Here is a 16620-nt window from a genome sequence, read left to right on the forward strand (position 1 = left end):
TACCACAGTTAAAGTAAATGGTGTAATGTAGCGAGTCAAGTTCAAGGACTTGCACAGAGACTGCTGATTGCCTGTAGGCGGGGCCCAAAGACCAGACCTGCTTCTGGACGAATATAAGAAGGTAAGCTCGCTAAATTGACGGGTTGTTCCGTTTCTTATCCATGGGATCTTTGGTTAGGTTAGGTTATGACAATATATACACCATTTTAGTGATGTTGTGACAACTTGAGAGCACGAACTGCGCACGCGCCCCTTCCCTGCCCTCTTCCCCTCACCACACGCACACAATACCCCCTCACAAACACACTCCATCCACTCAAAAATCCCCCTAAACAGGATATCGGTCTGACGCCCACAAGCCTCTCACATGAACGAAGGCCTGACTGCCAATCCTTCCCTCAGAGGGTGTGCTCAGGGTGGCATCACAGGATGACCATTACACGCATCGTGTTATGTGTTGTGTGGTAATTATAACACACATTAAGGTGGTCGAAACAGCTGGCTTGTGATCGTACTGGACACCGCTTGGTTATAATGGTGGCTCAGAGGTTAGTGTTGGGCTCACTGCACTGGCTCATGTGAAGTGCTTTCCCCAGGTCTGTCTGTCTGTCTGTCTGTCTGTCTCTCTCTCTCTCTCTCTCTCTCTCTCTCTCTCTCTCTCTCTCTCTCTCTCTCTCTCTCTCTCTCTCGGGGCTCCCCCCTTCAATACAATATCGTGCAAGGTTTCAAAACATGACTCTGCATCTCTATATGATGGATATCAAACATATATATTTTGTTATGAATGTCAGATAAGTTGGGATTTATTAATTAGCATATTAATGAGCGGTAAAACCATCACTTATTAACTATTTCATCTATTTATTTAATCCTTTGGTTGCTTAATCATTTATTTATTTCTACACTTTTCTATTTGTGTGGCCAGAGAGGCTGTGAAGATCCGGCAGCGTGAGACGGAGGTTATCTCGTGGCTTCAGCTTCCATCTTGACTGCAACAACGGTCCCAGACGCGAGGACCTGAAGTGCAAACTTTGTGGGAGTTACGTTCGTCCAAGTCGCAGGAACGAGCAGACTAGACAGGTGTCAGGCGAGCCGTTCCTTCCCCACGCCCCCGGCCTGATCTTGGGTGATGTGACCTCGGAGTCTATAGACTTTGAGGTCACATCACATCACTTCTTCTTCTTCCCTGTCCTATGATTTCCCCCTACCTCATTGGATATGTGTGTGTGTTTATTTCCAAGTTCATTTAATCTTATACAACTATTTTTTTTTTACAGATGGGTCGGGTGATTTAGATTGGTAGCAATCACCTCAAGGAGGTCGGAAGGTAGTTTGGTGGTCTGAGAGGTCAGTCTGGGTCACGAAGGCTCGAGCAGTTTCGTTTCATATTTGAAGGAGTTTTGGCCTACCTCCTCAGGCAGTATTGATCCACCTCACGACCTCTGTGTAATCGGCGCATGATAAGAAGCCTTCTTAGCTGCCATCTCAGAAGACAGTGTTCGTCCTACTGGCCCCAGACATCGTTCGGTCCTCCCTACAGTCCTATATCCCTGGAAACACAAACCGTAACTGACCTTACTTTGCGCTTGTTACTACTTGTAATAAAGTTGTTACATTTTGGCTTAACGTGTTTTTGACGTATTAGAACGTTGTTACAACTTGTCATATTGGGTGTTGTAACTGGTTAGGAGGTGTTAAATCTTGTTCGAACGTTGTAGCAACGTCGTTGTTTCGCTGTGTGTTTGGCAAGATATCAGTTGGAAGAGTATTGCGGATTGCTGCGACCTGCACTTCATCTAAGATTTTGGTCAGCAACACAGTGAACTTCAGAACTATGTGAATAACTATGCTAATACCGAACACGATCTGGTTCAAGTGATGAATATTGTAAACCCATTCTTACAGTATACACTAGAGGAATAATATGTGGAGGTGTACATACGTTAAACACATCGGTGGCGGTTGTAAGGATGTATATATGATCACATTCTCGCAAGCCTCAAGTGAAGAAGCTCTGTGCTCTCAGAGCTGAAAGAAGAAGGAAGAAAGGAAGGAAGGAATTATCAAGGGAAAGCGCCAAGCCATTTGGACTATATAGCACTGGGAAGGGGTCAGGATAAGGATTTGGTGATGGAACGGGGAGAATGGAATGGTGCCCCAACCACTTGGACGGTCGGGGATTGAACGCCGATCTGCATGTAGCGAGACCGTCGCTCTACCGTCCACCCCAAGTAGGATACGTCAGGAGTCGAGTAGGAATACGAGGTTCCGGTGTAGAAGTGTGTTCCCTATGGCAACAGCTCTGGCTCGCCTACATCGCCTTCGTATATTCCAAAAGGTCGTTCCTGAGGTTTTCTCCAGTAGGCTCTTCCCCTACACTAGTGATGGATAGCTGAGGTCCTCTCCAGGAGGAGCGGTCCCAACACCTGCTCGAACTAAGGAGCATCATGGAGCCCCGTCCATTTGCGTCCTACATACACCGCCATCTATAATATATCATTTGCATTAAGTGGTATTGATTTTGAGCTTCTCTCGTGCTTAAATAATGAGATATGTCGTTGTATTCGAGCTCAAAATATCAATATATTTTTTGTGTTTTTTTCGGTTTAAATGTCGAATAACGGAAATAGATTACATTTCTAAAAATTTAATGAGCCCGTCCTCAAAGTTAATCCATTACTATGAGCAACCACACCCCAACTCAAACCACCTGGATAATTATGTATATCTTTGTGATGTCTCAATAGCGTGATACATCAAATGAACAAATCCTAGTAATCTATGTAGACTAGTAATAGTATACATGTAAACTGGCAAGTGAACCTTTCTCCTGAACATAGATTATTCTTAAGGTATAACTTAATTTTATTATAAATCGTTGGTTTAAAACAGATAAACTATAATAAATAATAATACGCTGAAAACGTTTTATTTGAAGAATTTGGTTTTCTGTAAATGGAATCCTCAGGTACACTTAAATAGTTTTCGAATTCCATATTTCACATACTCATCAATAATACACCGTATTAATGTAACCAAATGTAATGAAACCTAACTTAACCTAACCAAACCTTAACCTAACCTAACTATGGATATAGAGTATATAATAGCACTAATTATATGATCGTTCTCAATCTATTCCCATGAGCAGATTCCCTCCCTGAGGGCAGGTTGGCTTAAATATAGAATCCTATATCTCTTGCACTGAAATTCTAGAACAAAGTATTAAAATCTTTACTTGTAACAGAAGCTAAGCTTAGAAATATTGGGATTGGTTTGGTGTTGGAGCTTAAAGGCTTGTTAACCACAACAGCTTACTGACATTCAGTAAGTATACCTCGGTGTTGAACATAGTCTAGGAATAGAGTACACTGTCACTGTATATACACCGAGAAATGGGGTACACGTATCGGTGTATGTATCCTGACGAGTTCTTGGATTTGTTGGTTTCGTATAGTACCCACTCAATCGTATCTCGTATTCTTGATTGGCTTGAGGTCTATACAGGCCGCATCTGATTGCCGCAGACATCTCTTCATTGACCTTCTTAATTATTTTTAGTTGATGTCAGTGAGTCTGGCCTCGGGCCGGGCTTGGGGAGTAGAAGAACTCCCAGAACCCCATCAACCAGGTAACCAGGTATCAACCAGTGAGTACACATAATAGGTTCATTTAAGGTAGTGGCTATTGGTGGTCTGAACACTGCTTAAAACACTCTGCACGACAGTTTTCAGTGGCGGTTGTTAGGGGGAAATGTACCAGATTCTATCAGCAAAGTATTTCTATTCACGATTCTTCATGAGCTCTAATAATGACGTCAACAGGTATGTGGATAGTAGACACGCCTCGTAGGTACTTGGATCCGCATCACTCATCTGATTTTCACATTTGAAGTGAAATGTAATGTAGATGGATTGGTCGTTTTCACCCCCTCTCCTACACCTACCATCATCTCCCAGACCCCCCCACCATCACCTTCCTGGCTTCACCCTCCCCCACCATCATTTACCATTTATAAACACTGTTCCACTATTTCTCAGTTACATGTTATAGAGCCCCGGCAGACCAAAGATAACAAATATAGACTACTCTCACCTTGTGCAGGCGATGAGTCACAATAACGTGGATAAAGTATGTTGACCAGACCACACACTAGAAGGTGAAGGGACGACGACGTTTCGGTCCGTCCTGGACCATTCTCAAGTCGATCGACTTGAGAATGGTCCAGGACGGACCGAAACGTCGTCGTCCCTTTACTCTCACCTTGGTGTTTCTGCACATCGCAGTAAACACATTGGGTCGTGTTGCGTGTTGCGTCTGCAAGAATCAACGATGTATAAAGGAATGTCAAAGACCCTTATTGTATTACTGATGTCATTAGCATTTACAAACATATTATTCTCTTGAGAAAGTGCAGCTGGCTGTATTCAATTTCCAGGGACTCTTTTGAGCTAAAGTAACGAAATTTAACTTAACCTATGTTAACCAAACGTAACTTAGCCTAAACTAATCTAACAAGCTCTTAAAGCTATTGAATTATCTATTACACAGTAGATACATTCAGCTCATGGCAAGCAATATGTCTATTTCGTCCTATTTACATCTTAAGGTTCAAGAGCAAGGTTCTTAAATGCTTCCTTACACTCGAACCAAGCCCACAAAATTGGTGTCGAGGCTAGGCCTCCCGTAGCTCCCGTAGCAGTAACCAGTCCACAACGTGAGGGGCAATACCCAAGACGAACGAGAAAATGGACTTTGCTTTCCCATCAGGACGAAAACGTTTGGGCTCTTCCTCTCCTTCTGACTTTCGGGACAGCTGAAAGGAAACTTGATTGACTCCATCAGACACAGAAGTAAAGTTTATTTGGACACTCTCTGCCGTCTTAAGTTCCATTCTGTGAGAGCCGGTTTGCCCTTAATGCTGCTGAAGGCCGGCTAGCCCGTAATGCTGGTGAGAGCCGGCTAGCCCTTAATGCTGACGAGAGCCGGCTAGCCCTTAATGCTGGCGAGAGCCGGCTAGCCCTCAATGCTGGCGAGAGCCGGCTAGCCCGTAATGCTGGTGAGAGCCGGCTAGCCCTTAATGCTGGCGAGAGCCGGCTAGCCCTTAATGCTGACGAGAGCCGGCGAGCCCTTAATGCTGGCGAGAGCCGGCTAGCCCTTAATGCTGGCGAGGGCCGGCTAGCCCTTAATGCTGGCGAGGGCCGGCTAGCCCTTAATGCTGGCGAAGGCCGGCTAGCCCTTAATGCTGGCGAAGGCCGTCTAGCCCTTAATGCTGGCGAAGGCCGGCTAGCCCTTAATGCTGGCGAAGGCCGGCTAGCCCTTAATGCTGGCGAGGGCCGGCTAGCCCCTAATGCTGGCGAAGGCCGGCTAGCCCTTAATGCTGGCGAAGGCCGGCTAGCCCTTAATGCTGGCGAAGGCTGGCTAGCCCTTAATGCTGGCGAAGGCCGGCTAGCCCTTAATGTTGGCGAAGGCCGGCTAGCCCCTAATGCTGGCGAAGGCCGGCTAGCCCTTAATGCTGGCGAAGGCCGGCTAGCCCCTAATGCTGGCGAAGGCCGGCTAGCCCTTAATGCTGGCGAAGGCCGGCTAGCCCTTAATGCTGGCGAAGGCCGGCTAGCCCCTAATGCTGGCGAAGGCCGGCTAGCCCTTAATGCTGGCGAAGGCCGGCTAGCCCCTAATGCTGGCGAAGGCCGGCTAGCCCTTAATGCTGGCGAAGGCCGGCTAGCCCTAATGCTGGCGAGGGCCGGCTAGCCCTTAATGCTGGCGAAGGCCGGCTAGCCCCTAATGCTGGCGAAGGCCGGCTAGCCCTTAATGCTGGCGAAGGCCGGCTAGCCCCTAATGCTGGCGAAGGCCGGCTAGCCCCTAATGCTGGCGAAGGCCGGCTAGCCCCTAATGCCAGCGAGGGACCAGCTCGCCGCTGATGCTGGGTTCATCAATAGCGTTGTAACCTACCATCAATAATCCTTTCCCCGGTGGGTTTGTGTGGCCCTTGAGGGATAACCTTCCCTACCCTGGGGTTTACCTTCCTTACCTTGGGGTTTACCTACCTTACCTTGGGGGGGGGGGGGGTTGCTGCGCCGCCTGGCTGCCAGCCCTTCCATTATCTTGTCCCCAAGTTCCCTGTCCAGCTAAAAGATGATTCCCAGACGAAGATCAATTACATGAAGCTCTTATATACTTTCTTTTCTCAATCACTCAAGGCAAAGATGAAGCGGTGGCCTGATACGTCGAATCATCATTCATCGAGCCCTTTTAGCTCAACCACTTACGAAATCTGTACATCTTTCTTCAACAATGAGTGAGCACACTCATGAACACACACACACTCTCTAGATACTGGAATGAAGACATTAAATTATCGAAGGACTGTTTTTGTGTGAGGGGGGAGAGTGGGGGAGAGGGGGGGAGGAGAGGGGGAGAGAGGGGGGAGGGGAAGGGGAAATGGGGAGTGAAGGGGCAGGGTGATAGCGAGAGGCCAGGGTAAAGGAGGTATGGAAGGGTTGAAGGAAGAGGAGAGGATAGTTGAATGGAAAGGACGGTGATGGGGGGGAGGGTGGTAATGGGGGTGAGGAGGGGACGGTAATGGGGAGAGGGGACGGAAATAGAGGGTAGGAAGGGGAATCAAACCGATAATTACAATTTCAAAATAGAAGAGACTGCTTATTCGTTCATGAAATAAAGTTTTGGTTCCCCCCCCCCCCTACCCCTCTCCGAGGGATACGAACTGGTGTTGCGGGGGCGGGAGCCAAACAAGGCAGTACAGACGACCATCATCACCGGACATTGGCAGTTAGTGTAAATGTTTCCACCCACACGAGTTAGTCTTTTGGCGAGAAAAGTGGTCAAAAAATAGATACGGAAAATTTATATTCAGGAACTTTTACAGTTGACCCCAAACACGCCCACACACACACACACACACACACACACACACACACACACACACACACACACACACACACACACACACACACACACACACACACACACACAGCGGCCAGTATAAAGTGTAAGTCCTAACCAATAGTGACCTACTAATCCAACAACAGCAACAGCGCTCAGTGTTCAAACAATCAACATACAAGGGCCTTATTTTAGGGGAACCGCCCACATGGGGTGTGGGTGGTGGGTGTGGGTGTTGGCTCAGGGTGTGGGTGGTGGCTCAGGGTGTGGGTGTGGGCGGGTGGGGAGTGGGTGTAGGGTTGAGTCTTGGATGAGAGCGGGTGTGTGGGTGTGGATGGGTGGGCGTGTGGGAATATGAGGTGTTGGGTAGGGGTTTGATGGCAGGTCTGTAGGTGGGTGTGTGGGTGACCGTGTGGGTGGGTGGGTGGGTGGGTGGGCGTGTGGGCGGGTGCGGGAGGCAGAGACCCCACCCCTGGAAGCCCTCCCGGAGTGTTTGAAGAAAGCTGAAGATGCCCGCCTTCTTCTCTGAAAATTTATTCTCAGGTTTCTTGACATTTTAATCTTCTGCCTTGTCCTCTCCTCCTCATTCGCATCCCCCCCTCCCCTTCCCACTTGTTATCTCTTCCTTTATCTAGGTGATTGCATTTCTTTTGTTGTTTCATTGCTTATTTATCATTGAAGTCGCCGAAAATTTAAATTTTCTGCAAGCTGGGTTTTACCTTACAATGTTCTTATCGATTTTTATTCTTATTATCGTCTTCTCATCTTCTGACTTCTGCGTGTTGGTACTTCTCATACGCAGCTCCATCTTCCCTTATCTTACGTTATCCTGCTTTTCTCTTGTTCCTATCTCGGGACAAGCCGCTGTCCCTCTGTCACCGTCGTATGGTTGTCATTTGGTAGTGTTTACATCCGGAATGTCTTCAGCAGTCTCCCTTTTCCACTTTCTTCTGTTCCTTACTCTTCCACCTCGCTTCGCTTTTACTTCCCATTCCTCCGTTCTCCTCCTTCTTCGGCCTCCCATTCCACTACGTTACCGCCTTCTTTCCTAATCCTCGCTTCTTTCTTAGTGCTCCCCACCCCCCCTTTTTCTCTTCCCATCTCTCGCTCTCTCTCTGGTAGCTACGAACTTTATCTTTCCTTTTTGTGTACGTCGGCCTTGCTTGTTCCCTCTCACTCCATTTGTCTCCCTTCATACGCTTTCTCTCCATCGCGTTCCCATCTTCCTTAAAGCTTACCCCCCCCCCCCATCTCTCTCTCTCTCTCTCTCTCTCTCTCTCTCTCTCTCTCTCTCTCTCTCTCTCTCTCTCCCAGCATCTCGCGGGAGTGTCAAGACGCATTACCTGCGACAATCTCCACACTCGCATCACTTACACTCCTTAATTCAGAGACGATTTTAGACCCAGAGTTTATCCTCTCTTAGGGTCCATAAGGTTTCCTTCACACGGCGTCTCCTCTTTGTACCGCTCTCTCCGAGAAATTCGATTCTTTAGCTTAATTCCTTTCAAGTTCTCCGGGGGACTTTTTATCGTCAAAGTTCCCAGGGGGGGAATATGGTTTATATTCGTGGCGGAGGCTCGCTGGCGGGCTGCTGCGGGGCTGTCACGCGCAGGCGCTCCGGGGGGCTACTGCATGGTAATGACTGGGGCAGGTATAGGTGTGTGTGTGTGTGTGTGTGTGTGTGTGTGTGTGTGTGTGTGTGTGTGTGTGTGTGTGTGTGTGTGTGTGTGTGTGTGTGTGTGTGTGTGTGTATTTACCTAATTGTGCTTGCGGGGGTTGAGCTTTGGCTCTTTGGTCCCGCCTCTCAACTGTCAATTAACTAATGTACAGGTTCCTGAGCCTACTGGGCTCTGTCATATCTACATTTGAAGCTGTGTATGGAGTCAGCCTCCACCACATCACTTCCCAACCTGTGTGTGTGTGTGTGTATGTGTGTGTGTGTGTGTGTGTGTGTGTGTGTGTGTGTGTGTGTGTGTGTGTGTGTGTGTGTGTGTGTGTGTGTGAGTGCACGCCTGCTTATTTTTCCGTGTTTGTCGTTCAGATGACAGAGCTCAAGCACGTCTCGCCCCGCTCTCTTCTACACATGTACCGTATTTACTCTACAAGTTTTGGAAGCTTTTTACACCCCGGCGCTTGTCCTGTCGTGCGGTGTTCGAACCCTCCCCCAGGCCCAAGCTTGCGCTGGAATATTTTCTCATTTCTTTCACGGTATTTTTTGTTGTATTAATCTACGTCTTGAGATTCTACCTTTACCCGGAATAGCGAGATTATCCTAAATAAAGGATCTATTTGGCCCGCATGTTAAATCTATCTTCTTATTTCCATTTTCTTCCTGTTGGAACGTTTCTTTAGGAGTGATAACCACATTACTGATATATGTTTACATTTTGATATCTTCATTGCTATGATGAGCTAGGCATTTAGCCATCTGTATACTGTAATGATAATGTCAAACTAGCCAGTACTGCACTGGAAGCCTAATACTATGTCCTCGCTTCTTGCAGGTCGGTGCTCGATCCTCGATCATCCAAGTGGGCAGGCTTCGTTCCTTCACTCTACCCTCATATTCCAGCACCTATCTTGTCCTCATATCCCTTCCAAGTGCTATATGTATTCACATTGGCTTAGCGCTTTCTCCTCATAATTAAATATGTTACTTAAGTGGGATTATGATGACGCTTGCTTCACTTACAGCCTTTCAGATCCTCTTTCTCATCCCCCTCGAGGCGTTTACAGTGTTTACAGTGCATTAAAAGGATGAAAAAAATATATTTTACATCATATATTTTACATTAAAGTCTACGGACTTTACCATGCAATGTTCAACTACATTACTGAAAAATGAGACATGACAATCGTTGCCACTGCACAACACTGCCCAATAATAATATATCATTGTATGATCATTAATACACATTTTCGGCTTCAAGTATTATGATGTGTTCTGATATATGAATCGTAAAGGAAAAAGATGTCACTAAGCTATGCTCATATATACAGCCATGACGTCTTCTCATACTCACCCCTGGCGCATGTCTCTTCCCTCATACTCAGCCCTGGCGCATGTCTCTTCCCTCATACTCAGCCCTGGCGCATGTCCCTCCCCTCATACTCAGCCCTGGCGCATGTTTCTCCCCTCATACTCAGCCCTGGCGCATGTCCCTCCCCTCATACTCAGCCCTGGCGCATGTCTCTCCCTTCATACACAGTCCTGACGCATGAAAAAACGAATGATTCCCTAAAACAATAGGAGTGGAACGGGTAAATTTAGTTAGGAATGAAAATTGCTTAGAATACTGTGTGCGAATGTGTGAGTGTGTGTGTGTTTGTGAGATTTGTATGTTTGCGTGTATGAGTGCGTGTACGTGGTGGGCCGTGGACGCGCGCATTCTGGTGCGCGTGTACGTGCGTGTGCAGATTTGTGCGCAGGTGAGTTACTCCATTAAAACTCCTGGTTCTTTAATGAGCAGCCGCTCCGTGGGCTCACGTCTCTTGTAATGCCTCTTTCATCTGTTAACGAAATCACGCTTTGTTCTCTCTCTCTCTACCTCTAATTCTTGTGTGTGTGTGTGTGTGTGTGTGTGTGTGTGTGTGTGTGTGTGTGTGTGTGTGTGTGTGTGTGTGTGTGTGTGTGTGTGTGCGCGTATGTGTCCAATTCTCTCTCTTTTTCATTCGTCGCTTTTTTCCATCTTTATTTAATATTTTATGAATCTTTCCCCGTTCCCTCTTTCTATGTCTTCACTCTTCCCACCTTCACATAATAACTTACATATGGAAGAGACGTGGACCACTTGCCGGATGGGAAATACGGGCGAGACAATAGGACGCTTCAAAACATTGCTGGTCACATTCTGCTGTGAAGAATAGCGAGGAATACCTATGTCTTCCCCTCTCTTTCTCTCTCTCTCTCTCTCTCTTAGTTAAAATTCACACAAGTTACAACTGTGCCTGGACAAGGATAGAGTGAGAGCGTGGCAGTGTTCCCCACAGCGTCCAGAGTCACGAGTGATCACAGTTGTCACTCTATCTTTGTCTGTGAGCGTGTCAAGCTGCTTCTAGTTCTGGCGCAAGACCTTATTGTCATCGTCTTGGGCTTCTCCTCCCCCTCAGACACCGTGGTTTTCTTGGGTCAGGGTTAATCGCGCGGTTATTCCTGTCTTTAGATCTTCTTTCTGATCACATAAATGCAATCAGGGCCGTTCGTGGTTCGTGGGAGGACGCGGGAACTCAAATAAAAACGTGTAGCCCGTTCGTGAGGACTTGACAAGCGTTAAATTATAAGATTTGTGTTTGTTACCAATGACTTCTGACCCAAACAATCCACTTGCAAGTTATCTAGGCTTGTGCTCCATAGTACGAGGGAGTGGTTTGTAAATAAAAAATTAAAACTTGAAAATTGACGCTGTCAGCGTATAAATTTCATTGCATTAAAGTGGGCAAAAAGTGTGAGTGCATCAGAGGGCCTCCTGGACGCCTCCTGAGGGCCTTGGCACTAAATAAGGCCAACTTGATGGCACGGATCGATGCCTCCCTCGCCGCTCTCCTCTTTAATTGCTTCCGACAAATTTTCTCAACAATTTACACCTTGTCGCTTAACCCACACAAAATATTACGAATATATTTGATAAAATGATCATCTCATCATATATATATATATATATATATATATATATATATATATATATATATATATATATATATATATATATATATATATATATATATATATATATATATATATATATATATATATAGTTTACTCTACAAGTATGTAGAGAATTGCGTGTTTACTGAACATTTTGAAGTTGGCAGTGCCATGTACACATATTTATGACCCAATAATTCAGGCGACATTGCTCTAAATCGACAAACTGCATCACCTGAAGGCACTCAGTGCCCCTTCCCCTAAACCCTCATTTCTTCCTTAACCATCTCCCTCCCCTGCCTCCCTTAAACGACCCCCCTCCTCACCTTACCATCAACCCATTTAACCAATCTCAATTCCCCTAACAACCTTCCCCATTAAGAAGTGTCCCCTACCTCCCCCCATCTCTCAGCAACTAAGCAAGAATCAGCCGTGGAATGAAAGGACTTTATAAAATAAAGTCCTTTCTTTATATATAAAGTTTATAACCTTTCTCCACCAGACTACCAGCCTCCCTCCACCAGCAGGTCACCCTCCACCAGCAGGTCACCCTCCACCAGCAGGCTACCCTCCACCAGCAGGCTACCCTCCACCAGCAGGATACCCTCCACCAGCAGGTCACCCTCCACCAGCAGGTCACCCTCCACCAGCAGGCCACCCTCCACCAGCAGGCTACCCTCCACCAGCAGGTCACCCTCCACCAGCAGGCTACCCTCCACCAGCCCCCCCCCCCCCCCAACAGACAATTTGAGTCTCATATTAGCACTTGTGCAAAGTCCAGACCTCCAAACACATTACTTTCTCTCCCCCCCCCCTTCCCTTCTCGCGAGACTCTTATCTCTACTTTCTCCTCTCACTTTTTATCCTCTATTGCCTCTCGCTCTCTTTATCCATATTCTCAACGACGTTCTTTCATCCTTTCTGCCCGCTTTTTACAATGTTATCACGTTTTCTTCTGTTCTTGCGCATCTTTCTTGTTATCATCTTTATTCTTGGCCTTCTTTGGTTGGATTCCTTCAATATCCTTAACTTTGTTCACAGTTTTGTCATTGATTCTTCGTCCTTCCCTCTCCTTCCCTCCTCTCTCTCCTTCCCTCCAATCTTTCCTTCCCTCCACCCTCTCCTTCCCTCTACTTTCCCTACCTTCCTGCCACTTTCTCTCTCATTCCCTCTTTCCACTCATTTAATCCGCCCTCTCATTCCTTATTATTCTCATTCCTTCTTCCCTCGCCCCCCCTCATTATCTCCTCCCTCCCAGTCAATCCCTTCATGCCTCTCTCTCTCTCTCTCTCTCTCTCTCTCTCTCTCTCTCTCTCTCTCTCTCTCTCTCTCTCTCTCTCTCTCTCTCTCTCTCTGGTCTCTTATGACCAGTGTCCCGAGTGACCAGTGCCATGAGTGACTAGTGCCATGAGTCCATGAGTGACCAGCGCCATGAGTCCATGAGTGACCAGTGCCATGAGTCCATGAGTGACCAGCGCCATGAGTCCATGAGTGACCAGCGCCATGAGTGACCAGTGCAATGAGTGATCAGTGCCATGAGTGACCAGTGCCATGAGTCCATGAGTGACCAGCGCCATGAGTGACCAGTGCAATGAGTGATCAGTGCCATGAGTGACCAGTGACATGAGTGACCAGTGCCATGAGTGACCAGTGCCATGAGTGACCAGTGACATGAGTGACCAGTGCCACGAGTGACCAGTGCCACGACTGACCAGTGCCGTGAGTGACCAATGCCATGAGTGACCAGTGCCATGAGTGACCAGTGTCATGAGTGACCAGTGACATGAGTGACCAGTGTCATGAGTGACCAGTGTCATGAGTGACCAGTGTCATGAGTGACCAGTGTCATGAGTGACCAGTGCCATGAATGACCAGTGCCATGAGTGACCAGTGTCATGAGTGACCAGTGTCATGAGTGACCAGTGCCATGAGTGACCAGTGCCATGAGTGACCAGTGCCATGAGTGACCCTTGTCATGAGTGACCAGTGACCAGTGCCATGAGTGACCGGTGCCATGAGTGATCAGTGCCATGAGTGACCAGTGCCATGAGTGACCAGTGCCATGAGTGACCGGTGCCATGAGTGACCAGTGCCAACAAGCAACTTCAGCTACACCCAGATCAATAATAAAACAAAGGTGTAGTAACCGCGGACAGAATATCAATCTAGCTAATCGTCCGCTTCACTGGACGAATCTCAACGGAAATAATCCCTAATTGTCGAATCACCGCGGCGCCAATTACCACCGGGCCAATCACTAACACGTAAATTACCACCGGGAATAAATCACCCTTTGGACGAATTTTGACGAACATAACAGGAAGATTCGGCACGAATGCGCAAATCACCATCGAAGTTACCACGGGACGAATTATCACATAAGTCACTATCGGACAATTCGTGGTGGACGATTCCAGTCGGACCATCCACCAACGGACGATTTATTAGCCCCCCCCCCCGACCATTCCTCACTCGTAATTCGGTCATAAATTCACCGCCGATGATTCGTTATCGTCCTAGGGGGAAATAAAAGATGCGTCAACAAGTAATGTATCGTCAGTAACTGCTCCAAGTAATGGCCGAACTACTCTCATCAAATCACCTGAAGAGAAAGTGAAATTGAGAGTGAAAGTGTGTGTGTGTGTTGGGGGGGGGGGGGTATGTAGGTTATCATGCATCATCACCAACCCCTCACATCTTTCCCCCCCTTATATATATATATATATATATATATATATATATATATATATATATATATATATATATGTATATATATATATATATATATATATATATATATATATATATATATATATATATATATATATATATCGTACCTAGTAGCCAGAACTCTCTTCTCAGCCTACTATGCAAGGCCTGATTTGCCTAATAAGCCAAGTTTTCAGGAATTAATTGTTTTTCGACTACCTAACCTACCTAACCTAACCTAACCTAACTTTTTCGGCTACCTAACCAAACCTAACCTATAAAGATAGGTTAGGTTAGGTTAGGTAGGGTTGGTTAGGTTCGGTCATATATCTACGTTAATTTTAATTCCAATAAAAAAAAATTGACCTCATACATAATGAAATGGGTAGTTTTATCATTTCATAAGAAAAAAATTAGAGAAAATATAATAATTCAGGAAAAATTGGCTTATTAGGCAAATCGGGCCTTGCATAGTAGTCCAAAAAGTGCGTTCTGGCTATTAGGTACTATATATATATATATATATATATATATATATATATATATATATATATATATATATATATATATATATATATATATATATATATATATATCTCATGCAACACATTAGGCTAAGAAAAAAACGTTAGCTAACTTTTCACGACAAACTGCATTTAAACTTGCCCTAGCGACCGGCCCCTTGCCTTAAATCTTCAGCATAGATTAGACACCTCCCCGGCGCCCTCCTGTAACCAGCACACTTTGAACGCATCTTGTGGTACTATATCGCCTTCGTCATATTAAAAGGTATAGGTATATATTTTTGTTTGTTCTCGGAGTCTGATATACAAATATATACAATTCGAAGCATCACGTAAACGTGTCATATATAAATGGTTTGGTTGTCACGAGGTAATACAGGGCACTACAGCGCCTTAAACCACTCTATTGCAACGGGCTCATTGTGTTCTGCTCGCAGCAATGTTATTGCAATTCTCCCGTACCTCCCAATTCATCACTCCCATTCTCTCCTTGCCATGCCTCTCCCTCCTTTCTTCCCCCACCCCTTCCCCCATTACCCTTCCCAAACATCCCTCCAGCTCCCTCCCTGGAAACACAAACCGAAACTGTCTCTATTTTCCGCTTGTAACAACTTGTAATAAAGTTGTTACATCTTGGCTTAATGTGTTTATGACGTATTGGAACGTTGTTACAACTTGATATATTGGTTGTTATAACTGGTTAGGTGGTGTTAAAACTTGTTCGAACGTTGTACCAACGTCGTAGTTTCGGTGTGTGTTTGGAGGGAAAAGTAGCCTTGTTAACACCGCCGCCAGAACTCTCTCCCTAAAAAAAAAAAAATGGAATATATCCATCAAGGGCTCAACATCCGCTTGCATCAACACTCAGACGCCGACGGCTCCACTTCACCCACTGTCACACCGATCAATACCACCAACGGGAGGGGTTATGTCCCCTTCTCATCCCTCCATCACACTCTCACAACTTCTTCATAACCCGGGCTGAGGACCATTTTTTCCTCCTGTCCATCATTGGCTCTGATGTGGGGGACAGCTCTCCTTCTGGACCCCCGAAGCTAAAAGGGGGAGTGATAAGTGGGGAGAGGCTAGGGGTATACCTCTCTCTCTGTCTGTCTGTCTGTCTGTCTGTCTGTCTGTCTGTCTGTCTGTCTGTCTGTCTGTCTCTCTCTCTCTCTCTCTCTCTCTCTCTCTCTCTCTCTCTCTCTCTCTCTCTCTCTCTCTCTCTCTCTCTCTTTCACTCTCTCTCTCTCTCTCTCTCTCTCTCTCTCTCTCTCTCTCTCTCTCTCTCTCTCTCTCTCTCTCTCTCTCTCTCTCTCTCTCTCTCTCCCTCTCTCTCTCTCTCTTCGTTTCTCCCCACTAATGAAGAAAGGTAAGGGGAAGTTCTCTACCACTTTTCACCATTGACATTATTCTTTCTGTAGACAAGGAGACAAAGACAAAACAAGCATTCAATCACTATTCACTAACAGCTGAACATCACGAATAATTTAAAAGGTCCAGCATCGACTAACTGTCCGCCCTTAAGGTCCACTCAAAGACAGTCGGACTTGCATATACATTAATGGAAGAAGCAACAAAGACGGTCCATAAACCAAAGACATCTCCCATAGTAATGGGCGACTTTACCCATGAAGTTATACACTTTACCCATGAAGTTATACATATATACAGTCCATGAAGTTATACACTTTACCCATGAAGTTATACACTTTACCCATGAAGTTATACACTGAGATACAAGAGCAAAAACACGGAGAATTCTCAGAGTTACAGAAACAGTTACAGAAGTTAGAGTTACAGAAGAGTTACAGAAACAACCATTTTAAGCCAGCATGTCTGGGG

General features: G+C 46.1%; 1 protein-coding gene across 1 annotated transcript; it reads left to right on the plus strand.

The window, feature by feature from the left end:
- Positions 1–3811: 3811 nt before the first annotated feature.
- Positions 3812–5748, plus strand: LOC138362801 (circumsporozoite protein-like). Its single transcript, XM_069321362.1, has 2 exons — positions 3812–3824; positions 4889–5748. The coding sequence occupies exons 1-2, from the start codon at positions 3812–3814 to the stop codon at positions 5746–5748; spliced, it is 873 nt and encodes a 290-aa protein (XP_069177463.1).
- Positions 5749–16620: the final 10872 nt, after the last annotated feature.

Source organism: Procambarus clarkii, chromosome 9 (assembly GCF_040958095.1).
Source record: "Procambarus clarkii isolate CNS0578487 chromosome 9, FALCON_Pclarkii_2.0, whole genome shotgun sequence".
Classification (NCBI taxonomy): Eukaryota; Metazoa; Arthropoda; class Malacostraca; order Decapoda; family Cambaridae; genus Procambarus; species Procambarus clarkii.